Here is a 21130-nt window from a genome sequence, read left to right as displayed (position 1 = left end):
TCATCAGCGACTGTAGACTCAGGCTGCTGCTGATTGAGCCGGTACTGCTCCTGCCACCCCTCCCCTCCCCAGCAGCCGTGGCAGTGGAAGGTGAGCGCAGAGGGCCCCCCGAGCCAGACCTGCGAGTGGATGGACCATGTGGCCAATAGGCTTCGGTCAACCGACTACGTAGAAGCTCCCTGAAGTAGGTCAGTTTGTCCTCCCTCTCAGTGGGTATAAAAAAGGCCCCCATTCTGGGCCGGTAGTGAGGGTCTAATAAGGTGGATATCCAGAAGTCATCGCACTGACGAATTTTGACAATTCGGGGGTCACTACGCAAACAACTCAGCTTGCATCGTGCCATTTGTGACAGTGACTCGCTGGGACTACCTGCCTCCATCTCCACTGCATACTGCCACGGTGTGTCTGGGTCCTCTGTCTCCCCTCCCTTGTAATAACCTTCCAGCTCCTCTGGCTGCTCCTGCTCCTCCTCTCCTGTCCAATGACCAGAAACACCGGCCATCTCATCCACCGTAAACTGTGCTCTGCTCTGCCCCTCATCATCCTCCTCCAGTTCATCCCCCACAGGACTCATGTAGCTTTCTGATGTAGGCGCAACATCTCCATTGCCGTGACCAGCCATGTTTTCAATCATTTTTTGGAGTAAATGTAGGAGTGGAATTACGTCGTTCATGGCGTAATTCGAGCGACTAACAAAAAATGTGGCTTCCTCAAAAGGCCTCAGCAAGGGCAGATGTCACGTATGAGCTGCCACTCGTTCACATTGAAGTTACACAGGGGAGTACTCCTATCTGCTTGTATCATCAAAAAATGCGTGATGGCTTTTCTTTGTTCATATAGTCTGTCCAACATATGGAGGGTGGAATTCCAACATGTGGCAACGTCATGAATGAGACTATGTTGTGGGATACCGTTCTGACGCTGCAGCTCAAGCAAAGTGTGCTTGGCGGTGTACGAGTGGCTGAAGTGCATGCACAGTTTCCTTGCCATTGTTAGGACGTCTTGCAAATGGGGTGAAGACTTGATGAACTTCTGGACAACCAGATTAAACACGTGTGCTATGCAGGGCGAATGGTTCACACTTCCTTGTCGCAGCGCGGCCACAATGTTCTTCCCATTGTCGGTCACCATGGTTCCCATTTCCAGATTTCGTGGAGTAAGCCATACTCGGATTTCTTCCCAAATGAACTTCTGCAGTTCCTCCCCTGTGTGACTCCGTTCTCCAAGGCAAACCATGTGAAGGACGGCTTGACACCGCTGTGCCCTACACACGTGGTACGATGAAGGGCCACCGAGATTTGGATGTGCAGTGGAGGCCGAGGACATGGAGGAGGAGGAGGTGCACACTGTAAAAGGACCAACTGCCTGGGAGCGAGAGCGTGGAGGAGGAAGCAGTGGGACCTGTCCAAGTTGCTGTTGTGGCTGTGCAGGAACAACATTTACCCAGTGGGCCGTAAAAGACATGTATTGTCCCTGCCCGTAGTTACAGCTCCACACGTCGGCGCTGCCGTACACTTTTGAACACACCGACAGGCTCAAGGACTGGCCCACCTTCTCTTGTACAAACTTATGCAGAGCTGGTACTGCCTTCTTAACAAAGAAATGACGGCTTGGGACTCTCCACCTCTGCTCGGCACAAGCCATTAATTCCCTGAAAGCTGCAGAGTCCACCAGTTGGAAAGGGAGGGACTGCAACACCAGCAACTTGGACAGGAGCAAATTCAACTTCTGCGCCGTTGGATGAGTGGGCACATACTGTTGTCTCTTGGACATGGCTTCTCCGATCGATTGTTGGCGGAATGGCTGACTACGAGTGGAGGAAGCAGGAGTGCAAGAAGGAGGGTTTGACACAATGCTCCCTTCGGCTGAGGTGGTGGAGCCTTGGCTGGATGACGGAGGGAGCGGATGGCCACTGGGTGATGCAGCAGGCTGGACCACTACCTCGGAGCCACGGTTATCCCACGCGGCTTTATGGTGGCGAATCATGTGTTGACGCAGTGCCGTGGTGCCTAAATTGGGACCGTGGCCACGCTTCACTTTCTGCCCACAGATTTTGCATGTGACTATGCTAAGGTCCTTCGGATTCTTTATGAAGAACAACCACACCGCAGAGTAGCTGATTTTCCCACCCGCAGTTCGCACTATTTCACTGCTATTGGCGCCGTCTCCAGGAACCCCTGTTCCACTACCTCCCTGAATGGTAGCTTGCCGCGAAGCAGATGGTCTCCCCCTGGCACGTTTGGCTCCTGAATTTCCACTACTGCCACCACTACGCTGATTGCCAACCGTGCTACCGCCTTGCTGCCTCATAGACAAAGAGCAAATTTCTTCTCCTGATGATGATGAAGCCCCGGCTTCTGCACCCGGCTCCCAATTGCGATCGGCTTCATCATCATCAAAAGATGTGTGCACGTCACTGATGTCCTCCTCGTGTTCCCCAACAGTGTCTGCCTCAGGATCCTGAGCAATTGAAACACCGCCTCCCACGTCATTCACCACATCACTACGCATGTCTCCTCACATTCTTGGCTGCCCATTAGATGCTGACGGTCCTTTATTACATCGTCCTCCCTAAATAGTGGAGCTGAACCCAAAGCATGAGATCCTTCTTTGGGAGAGAGAACAGCATAGGACAAAGGCAATGGGATTACGTGGACTGCTCCCGGGCCATGCCAACTGAGGGTTGTGTCTGAGGAACCCACCGACTCTTGACTGGGGTTGTCAGATGTCGCTTCTGAGGATGGGGATGAGTGTGCAAACCAATTGACGAGGAGAGATGGGTCGACGAAACGACCGCTGGGTGTTAATGGGAGCTCAGGCCTATTGCTGCGACTCCTGCTGCCACTCGCCCCAAGTCTGCTGCCAACTCTGCCTGACATATGTAGGCCTCTGCCCCTTCTCTGCGCACGTCCTGGTACTTCCCTGCCTGACATACTTAGTGCGTTTATGAGGGTATAGAACAGCAGCAGGCGATTACTTACGGCTGTCCTTTCAAATTATATAGGCCCTAGACAGAATAACAGTTACTAAATAGTACACTCCTTTGTTGTATGTATGCCCTTTGCAATGATGATCGCACTGTTAAGCGTATTTATACGCAGAAAAAAACTATTTTTTTGTTGTATACACCAGCCAGTGTATACTAATGTGTGGAATAGCACTGAATTTAGCACCGAGACAGAAATACAGGTATTAAAGAGTACACTACTTGGTTGTATGTATGCCCTTTGTAATGATGAGCGCACAGTTAAGCGTATTTGTACACAGGAAAACCTTTGTTTTTTTCTTTAATACACTGGCAGGTGTATAACGTGTGGTATAACACTTAATTTAGCACAGAGACAGAAAAAAAGGTGGTATATGGTACACTATTTGCTTAAATTTAGGCCCTTTGCAATGATAAGGCCACTGAAAAAGCTTATTTTTACGCATGAATACTTTTTTTTTCTTTAATACACCGGCAGGTGTATAACATGTGGTATAAAACAGAAATACAGGTACTAAACAGTACGCTATTTGCTTGTATGTAGGCCCTTTGCAATGATAATGCCACTGAAAAAGTGTATTTGTACTCAAGAAAAACTTTTTTTTCTTTAATACACCGGCAGGTGTATAACGTGTGGTATAACACTGACTTTAGCACAGAGATAGAAAAAAAGGTAGTATATGGTACACTATTTGCTTGTATGTAGGCCCTTTGCAATGATAAGGCCACTGTTAAGCGTATTTTTACGCAGGAAAACCTTTTTTTTTCTTTAATACACCGGCAGGTATATAACGTGTGGTATAACACTTAATTTAGCGCAGAAACAGAAAAAAAGGTAGTATATGGTACGCTATTTGCTTGAATTTAGGCCCTTTGCAATGATAAGGCCACTGATAAGCGTATTTGTACTCAGGAAAAAATTTTTTCTTTAATACAGCAGTAGGTGTATAACATGTGGTATAACACTGAATTTAGCACAGAGTCAGAAAAAAAGGTGGTATATGGTACGCTATTTGCTTGAATTTAGGCCCTTTGCAATGATAAGACCACTGTTAAGCGTATTTTTACGCAGGAAAGCCTTTTTTTTCTTTAATACACCGGCAGGAGTTTAACGTCTGGTATAACACTTAATTTAGCACAGAGACAGAAAAAAAGGTGGTATATGATACGCTATTTGCTTGTATGTAGGCCCTTTGCAATGATAAGGCCATTGAAAAAGCGTATTTTTACTCAGGAAAAACTTCTTTTTCTTTAATACACCGGCAGGTGTATAACGTGTGGTATAACACTGAATTTAGCACAGAGACAGAGTAACAGGTGAAAAATGGTAAAAAGGCACTAAAGTCCACACTAATATGACTTATTTCTGAACAGCAGCAGGACCCAACAGTGCAGCACCACAAAAAAAAAAAATCCAGGGATTAAACCCTAAATTGCACTCTGTCACACAATTCTGAGCAGCAGAAGATTTGTGGGGCAAATAAAAATGAACTCAATTGGGCTGAAAAAGGAGGAGATAAGATGCTTTAGAAAGTTCAGGCAGATTGGAGATCTGTATGAGGCAGCTGACAGCTATCTGCCCCTCTCTGCTGCAATGCTCAATAACATGAATAGGAGGTTTAGCTATCAATGATCCTTCTCAGAGTAACAGCACAGCACTCTGCACTCCTGCCTTTCCCTAATGCTGATGTGACTAGCAGTTGCAGTGTAACGCTGTGGTATGAGCTATTCACACACACACAGTCCCGTCCTCTCCATCTGAGTGTATAGATGAAATGAAGAGAGGCAAGATGGCCGCCGATTATATAGGGGCTGTGACATTACAGGGGTCAGTGAACACTGATAAGCTGCATCTCACATGTGGTTCAGGGTCAGCCCACCTACCTTCATTCCCGCCACTGTTTCCTGCCCTCCCATAATCCCCTGCCCCATGTGCTCACATGTGGATCCGCCATCTTAGCTCTCCAATAACCTGGAACGCTGTAAAATAGAGTTTAATAAAGCGATTAGTGTGTTAAAATCGCGTCGATATTCGTATTTGTTGCGAATCAAATTTTTCATGAAATTCGTAATAAATTCGGGTTCGTCAAGTTCGATTCACTCATCTCTAGTAGTAGTAGTTGCAGCTTTCCTTTAGGTAGTTGTAGTAGAAATAGTAGTAGTAGTAGCCCCTTTTAGGTAGTAGCAGGCCCTTTAGGCAATAGTAGTTGCAGTCTCCCTATAGGTAGTAGTAGTAGTATCCCCTTTAAGTAGCAGTAGCAACCCCTTAAGGTAGTAGTAGCAGCCCCCTTTAGGTAGTAGTAGTAGCCCCCTTAAGATAGTAATAGCAGCAGCCCCCTTTAGGTAGTAGTAGGCCCTTTTAGGTAGTAATAGCAGCCCACTATCTGTAGTTGCAGCCACGAATAAAAAGAAACAGTTAAAGAAAAAAAACTAAACATACTTTCCTGGCTCCCACATGGCCTTTGGCGTGGCCTCTCTTCTTCACTCATTCGCTGAAGTGTAGAGAAGGAGATGCTCAACCTTTTGTGGCTGCCTGCATTATGCATTTAACTGTAGGCGTGACATTAAGACATGCGAGGACCGACCGCACTACCGACTGGTTGCTCCTGGCCAGTCTGACCCTGCATCCAGTGAGTCTGCAGTCATCCTATGCCTCTTTCTGGGAAAAAGGAGGATCACAATATAAACATAAATACTATTCAGTGTATATACATAAGAAGACTTGTCTTATGAGTCAAGTAATAATTGATGTTTCTCTAACTTTCCTTTAGTGAAATTTCACCTGATATCCATAAACTCTGATTTTAAACCTATAAATAAACAGGTAAGAATGTATGTTTTTGCTGTTTGTTGGTCACTAGTGATGAGTGGCATATGCCATATTCGAATTCGCGATATTTAGCAAATACATTGACGAATATTCGTCCTATATTCGCGAAATTCGCATATTCGATGTATTTGCGGTTATTTTCGTAGCACGTATGCGTATATACGCAAATGCGCGTATGCGGATAACTATCTACCTATCTATATTATTTATCTATTTATGTATCTATCTCCTAATATCCTTGGTCTATACAGAAGTGATAATGGGTCTATGACATTTTCATTTTGAATATTGTCATGTCATATTCGCGAATATCGTCACCAGCTATCTACCTATCTAATTTTAGTGACGATATCCGCGAATATGAGGATATTCACGAATATTCGCATATTCTCATATTCGCAAATTTTCGCTCTCCAGTCTAATACAGTAAATAGTATAGGAGCCTTCTTTAGACCACAAGCTGGAAGCAGGGAGGGATGAGATAACTGTGATGTGTCCTGTGGGAAAAAAAATTATGAACATTCATAATTGCAAATATATAGAGCTATATTTGCAAATATGCGAAATTCGCGATAAATATTCAAATTGCGAATATTCGCGCTCAACACTATTGGTCACCATGCAATGTTAATTTAGCAAGCAAATATTGCTCTAATGGATAAAAGAGCAAAATCTAACTTAAACAGGTACTACGGCGCTAAGACATCTTATCCCCTATCCAAAGGATAGGGGATAAGATGCCTGATCGTGGGGGTACCGCCGCTGGGGACCCCCGTGATCTTGCACGCAGAGCCCCATTACAACCAGTCCCCGGAGCATGTTCGCTCCGGGTCTGATTACTGGTGATCACAGGGCCGGAGCATTGTGACGTCATGGCCCTGCCCCCGTGTGACGTCACACTCTGCCGCCTCAATGCAAGCCTATGGGAGGGGGCGTGACAGCTGTTTTAAGCCACAACACAAACGTATTATAGAGTCCAAATTTAAGTTATATAGTAAATATTTTCTAATTTATGTGTGAAACAATATGTACGAATATGGATTGGGGACACCGTGCATATCTAATCGGTGGCATTTCTGACCACTGGGACCCCCAGTGATCATGAAAACAGAGGTCCCTTGAATCCCAGGTGAATGGAGCACCAGCCCACATGATCCCCTGATACTCCATTCATTCTCTATGGGATGGCTGTTTATTAGTTCAGGGCTCAGTAATGCTCATAAGTCCCAGGAGAAATTGAAATGGAGCGGCAGGTCTCCTCACCTTCCTTCCACAGCCCAATTCCCCCCATGTTTTCCCCTATTACCTCCTCCTCTGTGTAAACTGTAGCTGCATTGTGCTGTGATGCCATCATCTGGAAGGTCCTTGCAGGTACAGTAAGCCTGCTTGTGCAGCTATAGGTCTGCATGTACATTACTGCTATCAGCCACAATTTACACAACGTTGTGGTGTTTTTGTTACTATTTTATGCAAATATTGGCAAAATGAAGTAATGTGCCTGCAGTTCTATAGCTATTCAGGGGGCCCCTTGATGATGAGTGCCTGGGACAATTACCCAGGTTGCTCCCCTAAATCAAGTTCTGCAGCAGGACAGATGGTCTGTGGGTTAAGTTGTCAATGTCAGCACAGATGTCAGCTGTAGCCTGGTAAAGGATAATGGGAAATGTGGAACTTTGTCAATAATATTCTGTGTAGAAGTAAAATATGTAAGAAGAAACAGATAAAAGCCGCAAAAATAGAGACAAAAAGACTCATTGCCATAGAGAGTAAAACTAACCCCAAAATGTTCTTTAACTATATAAATAGCAAAAAGGTCAAAAATGAAAGTGTAGGCCCTTTAACCCCTTAAAGGGGTACTCCGGTGGGCAGCGTGTTTTTCCGTTTTTGACTTACCCTATTTGTTTTGTTTCATTTCTATTCTTGTTGTTTAGCCTTCTCTATTTCCGTTCTTTGTTGTCTTTTTATCCCCCACTTTGTTTTCCTATCTTTGCTTCTATTTCCTGTTTCTTGCTGTGCTGAAAACTACAAATCCCGGCATGTCACATGCCTTGCTGGTTTGGGGCGGCTCCTTTTTTTTTTTTTTTATTCCGCCCTTTACCCACCCTACTATTTTCCCGGCTCGGCCCCCTTATACACAGCACACTAATATAATCAGCCTTGGTTGGGATACACTGTCATACACACACAAAAGGGACTACAACTCCCAGCATGTGTCATTCAGTCTGTGGTATAACACCAGGAGTCTTCAGTCTGTGGTATAACACCAGCATGCTGCCTCTGTAGTCTCCTGGGGGTTGTAGTTCACCACACCTCTGTAGGGCATACACCAGTGTTTCCCTGGTGCCTCCAGGTTTTGCAAAACTACAACTCCCAGCATGCCCTGACAGCCTTTGGGCATGCTAGGAGTTGTAGTTTTGCAACAGCTGGAGGCACACTGGTTGGGAAACACTGGTGTAACATGATGTGTATGCTGAATAGGCTAGAACAGTGTTTCCCAACCAGTGTGCCTCCAGCTGTTGCAAATCTACAACTCCCAGCATGCCCAAAGTCTGTCAGGGCATGTTGGGAGTTGTAGTTTTGCAACAGCTGGAGGCACACTGGTTTGTAAACACTAGCACACACAGGGACTACCACTCCCAGCATGTGTCATTCAGGAGTCCCCCCACCCCCCTTCACATATAGAGATCATTCCCAGTATGAGATGTATTCCCCTGCAGTCCATACATCCCCAGCCCGTGCACCTTCTCATCCTCCCCTTCAGATAACACTTATCCTCTCTGTGTTCTTTCTCCTGTGCAGACCTGCGTCCTTAGAATACAGAGCAGGGGGGAGGGGAGGTGAGGAGCTGTGTACTCAGCTGGATGAGATGAGGGGGCGTGGCTTATTTTCTCATGCAGACAGAGAAAAAAAAAAAAAGCTGTGACATTTTGTCCAGACTCAGAACTGTGGACAACAGTAAAAGAAAACCCTCTGAACTACAGAACTTCCTGCCCAACAAACAGGTTAGAAAAACACATACATGCTGCCAAAACATATAACACATGTATATTGCAAAAAAAAAAAAAAACTTACAAAGAAGATGCCATATAGTCCAAAAAAGATTAACCACCGGAGTACCCCTTTAAGGACCAAGCCCATTTTCACCTTAAGGACCAGAGCATTTTTTGCACATCTGACCACTGTCACTTTAGGCGTTAATGACTGTGGAATGCTTTTACTTATGAATTTGATTCCGAGACTGTTTTTTCGTGACATATTCTACTTTAACATAGTAGTAAATTTTTGTTGATGCTTGCATCCTTTCTTGGTGAAAAATTCCCAAAATTTCATGAAAAATTATAAAATTTTGCACTTTTATAACTTTGAAGCTCTCTGCTTGTAAGGAAAATAGACATTCCAAATAAATTATATATTGATTCACATATACAATGGGGGACATTTATCAAGGGGTTTAGTCAGGATTTCTTTGCTATAATTGTCGCAACTGCGACTATGTGTGTTTTCGTGCGACAATTTGGGTGAAGAACAAGAAAAGCAAGAAAATTCAAACTTGCTTACGTAGTAAATTTTTTTAAATGGATTTGCTTTAGTCAGGTATTTATTAACTGTGACAGTCGCAGCTGCGTAATAAAATGTCGCAACGGCAGTAAAAATTTACTATATTTACTCCAGCTCCAACATGGAGCAGGAAAAGCTACTGCCACCCGGGCTCCGACATACTTTCTCCCCGCTACCCTCACTTCGCTACAGGAACACTGCAGTGATTTACATCCCACCCCTCTCACCTGCCAGCGCCACACAACTCACGTCTGTCTGCTAACTGTTGCAAGACTACAAGTCCCAGCATGCCCTTACAGTGAGGACACGCTGGGAGTTGTAGTCTTGTAGCAGCGGGAGCTGAGCGGCGTGGGACAGGAGACAAGGGGGGGATGTATATCAGTGTCCCCATCATTATTAAGTGAGGGTAGTGGGGAGGCAGTATGAGGAGCCCAGTGTGTGTGTGTGACTGTGTGTGACTGTGACTCTCCGTGTGTGTGTCTGTCTGTGAGTGTGTTGTGTGTCTCTCTGACTGTGTGTGTTTGTGTGTGTGTCTCTCTGTGTGTCTCTCTTTGCAGGACTACAACTCCCAGCATGCCCTTACTGTAAGGACATGCTCGGAGTTGTAGTTTGCAGTGCAGGCGAATTACAAGCTTGTCCCCTGCCCCCAGCTGCAGGACTATAATGCTCAGCATGTCCTTACTGTAAGAGCATGCTGGGAGTTGTAGTCCTGCAGCTTGGGGCAGGGGACAAGCTTGTCACTTGCCCACACATCTCCTGCACCACACAATTACAACTCCCAGCATGTCCTTACTTCTCATTTCAAATCCATGTATCCTGTGGACTACTTCGATGACCAGCATTTTTCTTTGTTTGATTTTAATAAAATGGTTAACGAGGGCTTGTGGGGGAGTGTTTTTTTGCAATAAAATTTTTTTTAAACCTTACTTTACTTGACAGGCTTAGTAGTGGAAGTTGTCTTATAGACGGAGTCCATTACTAAGTCGGGCTTAGCGTTATCCACAAAAACAGCTAGGGCTAACCCCCAATTATTACCCCGGTACCCAACGCCACAGGGGTGCCGGGAAGAGCCGGTACCAACAGGCCCGGAGCGTCAAAAATGGCGCTCCTGGGCCTAGGCGGTAACAGGCTGGCGTTATTTAGGCTGGGGAGGGCCAGTAACAAAGGTCCTTGCCCACCCTGGCAACATCAGGCTGTTGCTGTTTGGTTGGTATTTGGTTGGCATAGGGGACCCTATGCGTTTAAAAAAAAAATTAAATATAAAAAAAAACGCATAGGGTCCCCCCCATTTTTATTCTCAGCCAAATACAAACCAAACAGTAACAGCCTGACATTACCAGGGTGGGCGAGGACCATTGTTACTGGCCCTCCCCAGCCTAAATAACGCCGGCCTGTTACTGCCTAGGCCCAGGAGCGCCATTTTTGATGCTCCGGCCTGTTGGTACCGGCTCTTCCCGGCACCCCTGTGGCCATGGGTACCGGGGTAATAATTGGGGGTTAGCGCTAGCTGTTTTTGTGGCTAACGCTAAGCCCGGCTTAGTAATGGAATTCGTCTTTAAGACAGCTTCCACTACTAATCCTGTCAAGTAAAGTTAGAAAAAAACACAACAGGTTTAAAAAAAAATTATTACAAAAAAACACTCCCCCACAAGCCCTCGTTAACCATTTTATTAATATCGAACACAGAAAAACGCTGGTCATCGACGGATCTGATTCAGTAAGTTTGTTATCTCCATTTTTTACACTAACATGTTCTTGTGGACCCAGTTTTTGCATTTTTACAAGGTGTAAAAGGAGAAATAGGCCCCCAAAATGAGTAACCCAATTTCTCTTGAGTAAGAAAATACCTCATTTGTGAACGTTAAGTGCTCTGTCGTTGAACTAGAGGGCTCAGAAGGGAAAGAGCGACAATGGGATTTTGGAGAGTCAGTTTTTCTGAAATGGTTTTTGGGGGGCATGTCACAATTAGGAAGCCCCTATGGTGCCATAAAAGCAAAAAACACACCAACATGGCATACTATTTTGGAAACTACACCTCTCAAGGAAAGTAACAAGGGGTACAGTTAGCCTTAACATCCCACAGGTGTTTGACGACTTTTTGTTTAACCCGATAACGACCATGGACGAGTATAGACGTCCAGGTTGGCGGGCGTTCCCGCACCTGGACGTCTATACTCGTCCATTCTTCTCGTGGGTGCTGCCCAGTGCACCCACGAGATCGCTGCAGGGACTCAGCTGTATCACACAGCCGGGACCCTGCTGCACTGCCAGGACCGAAGTAAACTTCGGTCCCGGCAGTTTTAACCCTTACAGCCGCGGTCGGAAGTGACCGCGGGCTGTAAGTGTTATGACAGAGGGAGGGGGCTCCCTCTGTCTCCTCTGCAGCACCACGCATCGCGATCGCGGGGTGCTGCGTGTAATACGCGGCTGGCCGGGGCCTGTCGCACTGCCGGGAGTAAAGTTCTCTTCACTCCAGGCAGTTTAACCCTTACAGCCGCGGTCAGAAGTGACCGCGCGCTGTAAGGAGTTCTGACAGAGGGAGGGGGCTCCCTCTGTCTCTCCTGCAGCACCCCGCAGCGCGATCGCGGGGTGCTGTGTGTGGCCGCACTGCCGGGAGTGAAGTTCACTTCACTCCTGACAGTTTAACCCCTACAGCCGCGGTCAGAAGTGACCGCGCGCTGTAAGGAGTTCTGACAGAGGGAGGGGGCTCCCTCTGTCTCTCCTGCAGCACCCCGGAGCATCGCGGGGTGCTGCTGCATACCTGGGCAGCCGGGGGTCCTACAAAGACCCCCAGGTCTGCCCTGGGTATTGCCTGCTAGTGATATATGCTTCCTGCTAGTGAAAACTGGCAGGCAGCATATAACTGCAATGCTTTGGAATACTAAGTATTCCAAAGCATTAAAAAGTGTAAAAATAAATAAATAAATAAAATAAAAGTGTAAAAATAAATAAAAATGTAATAAAAGTGTAAAAATATATATATATATATATATATATATATATATATATATATATATATATAAAAAAACAAAGGATAGGGAGCAGCACTCTGTAGAATGTAAGTCGAAGGTGGGTGCACACGGTCGGAATCCCAGGTCACGGGAGACACTTCACAATGTAAAAAGGAGAAGACTGTAGCACTCAAATAAGATGAAAAGTGAATGTGGCTTTATTCCAATTCAAACATCAAGGCAACGTTTCAGCTGCACGCAGGCAGCCTTTGTCAAGCAGTTACATAGTGCACATGGTGCGGTATATATATGGTGGAAGGACATGACGTCACAGTTACATCACATCATTAGCATATCAAAACAAACAATCAATATATATTATATTACATCATAATCGTTGTATATCAGGCAGTGGTAAACCACAAGTGCATATTTAAGTGTACAGTGATAATATACATAAAAAAATGTGAAAAAAACTCACAAAGTGAACCTACAGAGACGGGGTCACTGGGCGGGTCCTGCGTGATGTAACAGGAGAACATCGGGCGCTCCGTCCTGTGGCGGAGTGGCGCGCGATGTTCAATGCAGCAGAGGAATGCTTGGACCGCAACCGGAAGGTGGGGTTGGAACGCAACCGGAAATGGTGCGATCGCACCCATCGCATGGATGAAAAAGAACAGAGGAAACTGCAGTTCGGGCATGGGGGGATGTCGCGCACGCGCAGTGAATGGGTATCACATGCGCATGCGCAGAGAACCCGCTGTCTGGCAAAGAGCGAGGAGGTATGTCTGGCCATTATTGTTGAGGGCAGCTAGAAGGGCAAAATAAAAGAAAATAATAAAGAGGTGGCGGAGCAGCAGGGGTATGAATAGGGGTGCACCCCTATTCATACCCCTGCTGCTCCGCCACCTCTTTATTATTTTCTTTTATTTTGCCCTTCTAGCTGCCCTCAACAATAATGGCCAGACATACCTCCTCGCTCTTTGCCAGACAGCGGGTTCTCTGAGCATGCGCATGTGATACCCATTCACTGCGCGTGCGCGACATCCCCCCATGCCCGAACTGCAGTTTCCTCTGTTCTTTTTCATCCATGCGATGGGTGCGATCGCACCATTTCCGGTTGCGTTCCAACCCCACCTTCCGGTTGCGGTCCAAGCATTCCTCTGCTGCATTGAACATCGCGCGCCACTCCGCCACAGGACGGAGCGCCCGATGTTCTCCTGTTACATCACGCAGGACCCGCCCAGTGACCCCGTCTCTGTAGGTTCACTTTGTGAGTTTTTTTCACATTTTTTTACGTATATTATCACTGTACACTTAAATATGCACTTGTGGTTTACCACTGCCTGATATACAACGATTATGATGTAATATAATATATATTGATTGTTTGTTTTGATATGCTAATGATGTGATGTAACTGTGACGTCATGTCCTTCCACCATATATATACCGCACCATGTGCACTATGTAACTGCTTGACAAAGGCTGCCTGCGTGCAGCTGAAACGTTGCCTTGATGTTTGAATTGGAATAAAGCCACATTCACTTTTCATCTTATTGGAGTGCTACAGTCTTCTCCTTTTTATATATATATATATATATATATATATATATATATTAAAAATACATTTATTAAATGAATCTAATAAAAAAAAAGCATAATGTGTAGGATCGCATTGGCGGACATTCGCAGCATGTAATATGCTGCGGATGTCCGCCACGTGATCCTACACATTATGCAGCAGTCACGGTAATGAGCTCGCTGCTGCGGCTGGGTAGCTTTGTGCGTCCACTCATAGCGGCGGATTTTCCGCCAGCAGTCATGAGCGGACACACTGAGCTACCCAGCCGCAGCAGTAATGGATATATTCGCCATGAGCGGGTGCTTATTCCCACAACATGGCGGATATATCCATCAGGCTGGCGTTATACTGCCAGCCGACCAAGGACCAATCAGAGAGGTCCTTGGTCCAGCCAATAACTTGTAGGGGTGCGGTATATAAATGGGGTCACTTGTGGGGGTGGGGGTACTGTTCTGCCCTGAAAGCCAAATGGCGCTCCTCTCCTTCTGAGTCCTACCACGCGGCCAAGGAACCATATATGGCCAAAGCGGGGGTATTTCCGAACATGGGACAAGCAGCTAAATAAAATATAGGGTGCATTTCTTTCAATATCAGAAGTGATGTACAAAAAATATGCCCCCCAAATGATGCATGTGTGAAAAATTGCAATTTTCGAATTTTAACACTGACTTTGTAATAATTCCTGCCAAAAAACTATGGTGTTAAAATACTCACTGTACCCCCTAGCGAATACCTTGAGGGGTCTAGTTTTTAAAATGGGGTCATTTGGGGGGGTTGTTCCTATGTTCTACTACCTTTTAATTTCTGCAAACCTTGCATAGCACATAAAAAAAGATGTACTTTTCAAATTTTCAAAATTTTCTAAATTTCAAGTTAAATTGTTAGGCTTCTAACTAATTTAAAATGTTAATTAAAAACTAAAAAATGACGTCAAAATAAAGTAGACATCTGAAAGTATAAGTTTCATAAACTATTTGGTCAGTATGTATAAATATATGCAACCAATTAGTGTTAAAATAGCAAAAAATCGTAATTTTTTGTAAAAATTTCATGATTTTTTGCATTGTAAAAAAAAAAACTACAAATGATATCGGCTTACTTTTACTATGTACATGAAGGACAACTTGTGACAAAAAAACAATGTCAGAATTATCGTGATTGGCAAAACGTTACCAGAGTTATTCTCTAATAAAGACAGACATCCCCGATTTGAAAAAACAGGCCTGGTCTTTCAGGGGCGTACAGGTTTATTTGCATTGGTCCTTAAGGGGTTAATTTGGATGTGTAAATTATAATTTTTTTCTCACAAAAATGCTGGTTTTCCCCTAAATTTTACATTTTTACAAGGGGTAATAGGAGAAAATGCCCCCAAAATTTGTAACCCCATTTCTTCTGAGTATGGAAATACCCCATGTGTGGACGTCAAGTGCACTGGGGGCGCACTACAATGCTCAGAATGGAAGGAGTCACATTTGGCTTTTGGAAAGCAAATTTAGCTGAAATGGTTTTTGGGGGGGCATGTCACATTTAGGAAGCCCCTATGGTGACAGAAAAGCAAAAAAGAAAAACCACATGGCATACTATTTTGGAAACTAAACCCCTCAAGGAATGTAACAAGGGGTACAGTGAGCTTTAACAACCCACAGGTGTTTGACAAATTTCCACTAAAGTTGGACATGAAAATTAAAAATTTGATATTTTTTCACTAAAATGCTGGTGTTACCCCAAATTTTTCATTTTCACAAGGGGTAACAGGAGAAAAAGCCACCCAAAATTTGTAACCCCATTTCTTCTGAGTATGGAAATACCCCATATGTGAATGTAAAGTGCTCTGTGGGCGAACTACAATTCTCAGAAGAGAAGGAGCGCCATTGAGCTTTTGGAGAGAGAATTTGGTTGGAATAGAAGTCGGGGGCCATGTGCATTTACAAAACCCCCTGTGGTGCCAGAACAGTGGAACTCCCCCACATGTGACTCCATTTTGGAAACTACACACCTCACAGAATTTAATAAGGGGTAAAGTGAGCATTTACAACCCACTGGCGTTTTACAGATCTTTGGAACAGTGGGCTGTGCAAATGAAAAATTTAATTTTTCCTTTTCACGGACCACTGTTCCAAAAGTCTGTCAGACACCTGTGGGGTGTAAATGCTCACTGCACCCCTAATCACCTTCTGTGAGGGGTGTAGTTTCTAAAATGGGGTCACATGTGGGGGGGGGTCCACTGTTCTGGCACCATGGGGGCTTTGTAAACACACATGGCCTTCAATTTCGGAGACATTCTCTCTCCAAAAGCCCAATGGCGCTCCTTCTCTTCTGAGCATTGCAGTTTGCCCGCAGAGCACTTTACACCCACATATGGGGTATTTCCATACTGAGAAGAAATGGGGCTACAAATATTGGGGGGCCTTTTTACTATTTTCCCTTGTGAAAATGAAAACTGTAGGGTAACACCAGCATTTTAGTGAAAAAATTTGTCAAACACCTGTGGGGTATTAAGGCTCACTATACACCTTATTACGTTCTGTGAGGGGTGTAGTTTCCAAAATGGGGTCACATGTGGGTATTTATTGTTTTGTGTTTATGTCAGAACCGCTGTAAAATAAGCCACCCCTGTTCAAATCACCAATTTAGACCTCAAATGTACATGGTGCGCTCTCACTTCTGAGCCATGTTGTGCGCCATAGAGCACTTTGCGTCCACATATGGGGTATTTCCGTACTCAGGAGAAATTGCGTTACAAATTTTGGGGGTCTTTTTTTTTACTTTTATCGCTTGTGAAAATTAAAAGAATGAGGAAACACCAGCATGTTAGTGTAAAAAATTAAAAAAAATTTCACTAACATGCTGGAGTAGACCTCAACTTTACCTTTTCATAAGGGGTAAAAGGAGAAAAAAAAATTGTAACACAATTTCTCCTGAGTACGTAAATACCCCATATGTGGCACTAAACTGTTGCCTTGAAATACGACAGGGCTCCAAAGTGAGAGAGCGCTATGCGCATTTGAGGCCTAAATTGGGGATTTGTTTCCGCCACCAAAATACCCTACGTCAGGGGACTGTGTAAGGGGTATGTACATATGTAGTGTTTTACTTTTTATTTGGTGTAGGTGTAGTGTAGTGTGGTGTAGTGTTTTAAGGGTACATTTACACGGACGGGGGTTTACAGCGAGTTTCCCGCTGGGAGTTTGAGTTGTGGCAGAAAATTTGCCGCATCTCAAACTTGCAGCAGAAAACTCGCTATAAACCCGCCTGTGTGAATGTGCCCTGTACATTCACATGGGGGGGGGGGGGAGGGCAAACCTTCAGATGTTGCAAAACTACAACTCCCAGCATGCACTGACAGACCATACATGCTGGGAGTTGTAGTTACGCAACAGTTGGAGGCACATTGGTTACAAAACACTGAGAGTTTGTTACTTAACTCAGTGTTTCGCAACCAGTGTGCCTCCAGCTGTTGCAAAACTACAACTCTCAGCATGTACAGTCTATCAGTGCATGCTGGGAGTTGTAGTTTGCAACAGCTGCAGGCACACTACTATAACTCCCAGCATGCCCTTTGATAGTTTGTGCATGCTGGGGGTTGTAGTTATGCAATTGCTTGAGGCACACTTTTTCATAGAAATTTTTTTGCCTCCAGCTGTTGCATAACTACAACCCCCAGCATGCACAAATTACCAAAGGGCAGGCTGGGAGTTGTAGGAATGCCTTATGCTGTTGCATAACTACAACTCCCAGAATGCCCTTTTGTGCATGCTGGGAGTTGCTGCTAAGCAACAGCAGGGAGGCAGCTTTATCTCCTGCTGCTGCCCACATGCCAGATACTCCTGCCACCGCTGCCACTGTCTCCGCCCAGGGGTCCCCGATCCCACCGCCGATGTTGGGGATCAGAGGCTCCCAGTCCAGGTAAGCACTCCCAGCACCTGCTCTCACCCTCCGGAGTAGGGGCGGAGCGGGTGCCGTTAGGACATCCCCACGGTAACGGCCGACGAATCAGGACGATCGTGAGGTTGCACAAGCGCCACTTCACACCTGCTGCTATAGGGTGATAGGTGCTGTGTCAGACAGCACCTATCACCTTCTTTTTCCTGGTCACCTGGGATCCAATTGACCCGGAATCTCCACAAACCGCTAATCTGAATTGATCACGATTGCCGACATGGGGGGTCTCAGAACCCCCCCAGGGGTTTGCATGGGGTGCCTTCTCAACAATTTCAGAAGGCATCCCGATGCGGTCCCCGCTGGGCGAGCAGTGGGGACCGGAATTCCCACGGGCGTACAGGTTCGCACTTGGTCCTTAAGTACCAGGGAGCCAGGGAGGACCCAGCCAATTTTCACTGTAGGACCCGGCCATTTTTTGCACATCTGACCAGTGTCACTTTAAGCATTAATAACTCTGGGATGCTCTTACCTTTCCTTCTGATTCCAATATTGTTTTTTCGTGACATATTCTACTTTATGTTAGTGGTAAATTTTCGTCGATACTTGCATCATTTCTTGGTGAAAAATTCCAAAATTTTATGAAAATTATTTTAAATTTAGCATTTTTCTAACTTTGAAGCTCTCTGCTGATAAGGAAAATGGACATCCCAAATAAATCATATATTGATTCACAGATACAATAGGTCTATTTATGTTTGCATCATAAAGTAGACATGTTTTTACTTTTGGAAGACATCAGAGGGCTTCAAAGTTCAGCAGCAATTTTCCAATTGTTCACAAAATTTTCAAAATCGGAATTCTTTAGAGACCAGTTCAGTTTTGAAGTCGATTTGAAGGACCTTCATATTAGAAATACTGCACAAATGACCCATTATAAACACTGCACCCCTTAAAGTATTCAAAATGACATTCAGAAAGTGTTTTAACCCTTTAGGTGCTTCACAGGAATAGCAGCAAAGTGAGGGAGAAAATTCAAAATCTTCACTTTTTACACTCACATGTTCTTGTAGACCCAGCTTTTGAATTTTTGCAAGGGGTAAAAGGAGAAAAAGCCCCCCAAAATGTGTAACCCAATTTCTCTGGAGTAAGGAAATACCTCATATGTGTATGTCAAGTGTTCGGTGGGCGCAGTAGAGGGCTTAGAAGGGAAGGACCGACAATGGGATTTGGGAGAGTGAATTTTGCTGAAATGGTTTTTGGGGGGGCATGTCACATTTGGGAAGCCCCTATGGTGCCAGAACAGCAGAAAAAAACCAACATGGCATGCCATTTTGGAAACTACACCCCTCAAGGCACGCAGCAAGGGGACAATGAGCCTTAACACCCCACAGGTGTTTGACAACTTTTCGTTAAAGTCGGATGTGTAAATGAAAATAAAAACTTTTCTCTAAAGTGCATTTTTTTTCCCAAATTTAAAATTTTTACAAAAGGTAACGGGAAAAAATGACCCCCAAAATTTGTAATTCCATCTCTTCTGAGTATGGAAATACCCCATTTTAGGACGTAAAATGACCTGCATGCGAACTACAATGCTCAGAAGAGAAGGAGTCACATTTGGCTTTTGGAAAGCAAATTTTGCTGAATTTGTTTTTCGTGGGAATGTCGCATTTATGAAGCCCCTATGGTGCCAGCACAGCAAAAAAAAAAAAAAAAAAAAACATGGCATACTATTTTGGAAACTACACCCCTCAAGGAACGTAACAAGGGGTACAGTGAGCCTTAACACCTCACAGGTGTTTCATGACTTTTTGTTAAAGTTGGATGTGTAAATGAAAAAAAAAATTTCACTAAAATGCTGGTTTTTCCCCAAATTTTACATTTTTACAAGGGGTAATAGGAGAAAATGACCCCCAAAATTTGTAACCCCATTTTTTCTGAGTATGAAAATACCCCAATGTGTGGACGTCAAGTGCTCTGCTGGCAAACTACAATGCTCAGAAGAGAAGGAGCGCCATTGAACTTTTGGAGAGTGGATTTGTTTGGAATGGAAGTCAGGGGCCATGTGCGTTTACAAAGCCCCCGTGGTGCCAAAATAGTGGACCTCCCCACATGTGACCCCATTTTAGAAACTAAACCCCTCACAGAATTGAATAAGGAGTGGAGTGAGTATTTGGCGTTTGACAGATCTTTGAAACAGTGTGCTATGCAAATTAAAAATTACATTTTTCATTTTCACGGACCACTGTTCCAAAAATCTGTCAGACACCTGTGGAGCGTAAATGCTCACTGTACCCCTTATTACATTACATGAGGGCGTAGTTTCCAAAATGGGGTCACATGTTTGGGGATCCATTGTTATGGTAAAATGGGGGCTTTGTAAACACACGTGGCCTTCAATTCCGGACAAATTTTCTCTTCAAAAGCCCAATGTCGCTCCTTCTCTTTTGAGCATTGTAGTGCGCCAGCAGAGCACTTTACATCCATATATGGGGTATGTTCTTACTCAGAAGAAATGGGGTTACAAATTTTGGGGGGCTTTTTTTCCTCTTTTCCCTTGTGAAAATGAAAAATGTAGGGTAACACCAGCATTTTAGTGAAAAACGATTTTTTTTTCATTTTCCCATCCAACTTTAACAAAAATTTGTCAAACACCTGTGGGGTGTTAAGGCTCACTATCCACCTTGTTAAATTCGGTGAGGGGTGTAGTTTCCAAAATGGGGTCACATGTGCGTATTTATTGTTTTGTGTTTATGTCAGAACCGCTGTAAAATCAGCCACCACTGTGCAAATCACCAACTTAGGCCTCAAATGTACATAGTGCGCTCTCACTCCTGAGCCTTGTTGTGCATCCGCAGAGCATTTTACGGCCACTTATGGAGTATTTCCGTACTCAGGAGAAATTGCGTTACAAATTTTGGGGGTCTTTTTTTCTTTTAGTGAAAATAAAAAGTATGGGGCAACACCAGCATGTTAGTTGTAGCCCCAACTTTTCCTTTTCATAAGGGGTAAAGGGAGAAAAGCCCCCCAACTTTTGTAGTGCAATTTCTCCCGAGTATGGAAATACCCCATATGTGGCCCTAAACTGTTTTCTTGAAATACGACAGGGCTCCGAAGTGAGAGAGCGCCATGCACATTTGAGGACTACATTAGGGATTGCATAGGGGTCGACATAGGGGTATTCTACACCAGTGATTCCCAAACAGGGTGCCTCCACCTGTTGCTAAACTCCCAGGATGCCCGGACAGTCAGTGGCTGTCCGGAAATGCTGGGAGTTGTTGTTTTCCAACAGCTGGAGGCTCCGTTTTGGAAACACTGCCGTACAATATTTTTTTTTTTTG

At 44.7% G+C, this 21130-nt stretch overlaps 1 protein-coding gene across 1 annotated transcript in view; it reads left to right on the top strand.

The window, feature by feature from the left end:
* Positions 1 to 21130, top strand: part of LOC130283129 (alpha-2-macroglobulin-like protein 1) — a 266692-nt gene that overhangs the window by 19951 nt on the left and 225611 nt on the right. The window contains exon 3 of the mRNA XM_056532319.1: positions 5758 to 5810. Coding sequence (XP_056388294.1) covers positions 5758 to 5810 — 53 coding nt within the window. The remainder of the gene's footprint in view (positions 1 to 5757; positions 5811 to 21130) is intronic.

The sequence above is a fragment of the Hyla sarda genome, chromosome 7 (genome assembly GCF_029499605.1).
Source record: "Hyla sarda isolate aHylSar1 chromosome 7, aHylSar1.hap1, whole genome shotgun sequence".
In the NCBI taxonomy this organism is placed as follows: domain Eukaryota; kingdom Metazoa; phylum Chordata; class Amphibia; order Anura; family Hylidae; genus Hyla; species Hyla sarda.
The sequence above is the reverse complement of the archived record's forward strand: the minus strand, read 5'-3'. Positions and strand labels throughout refer to the sequence as shown.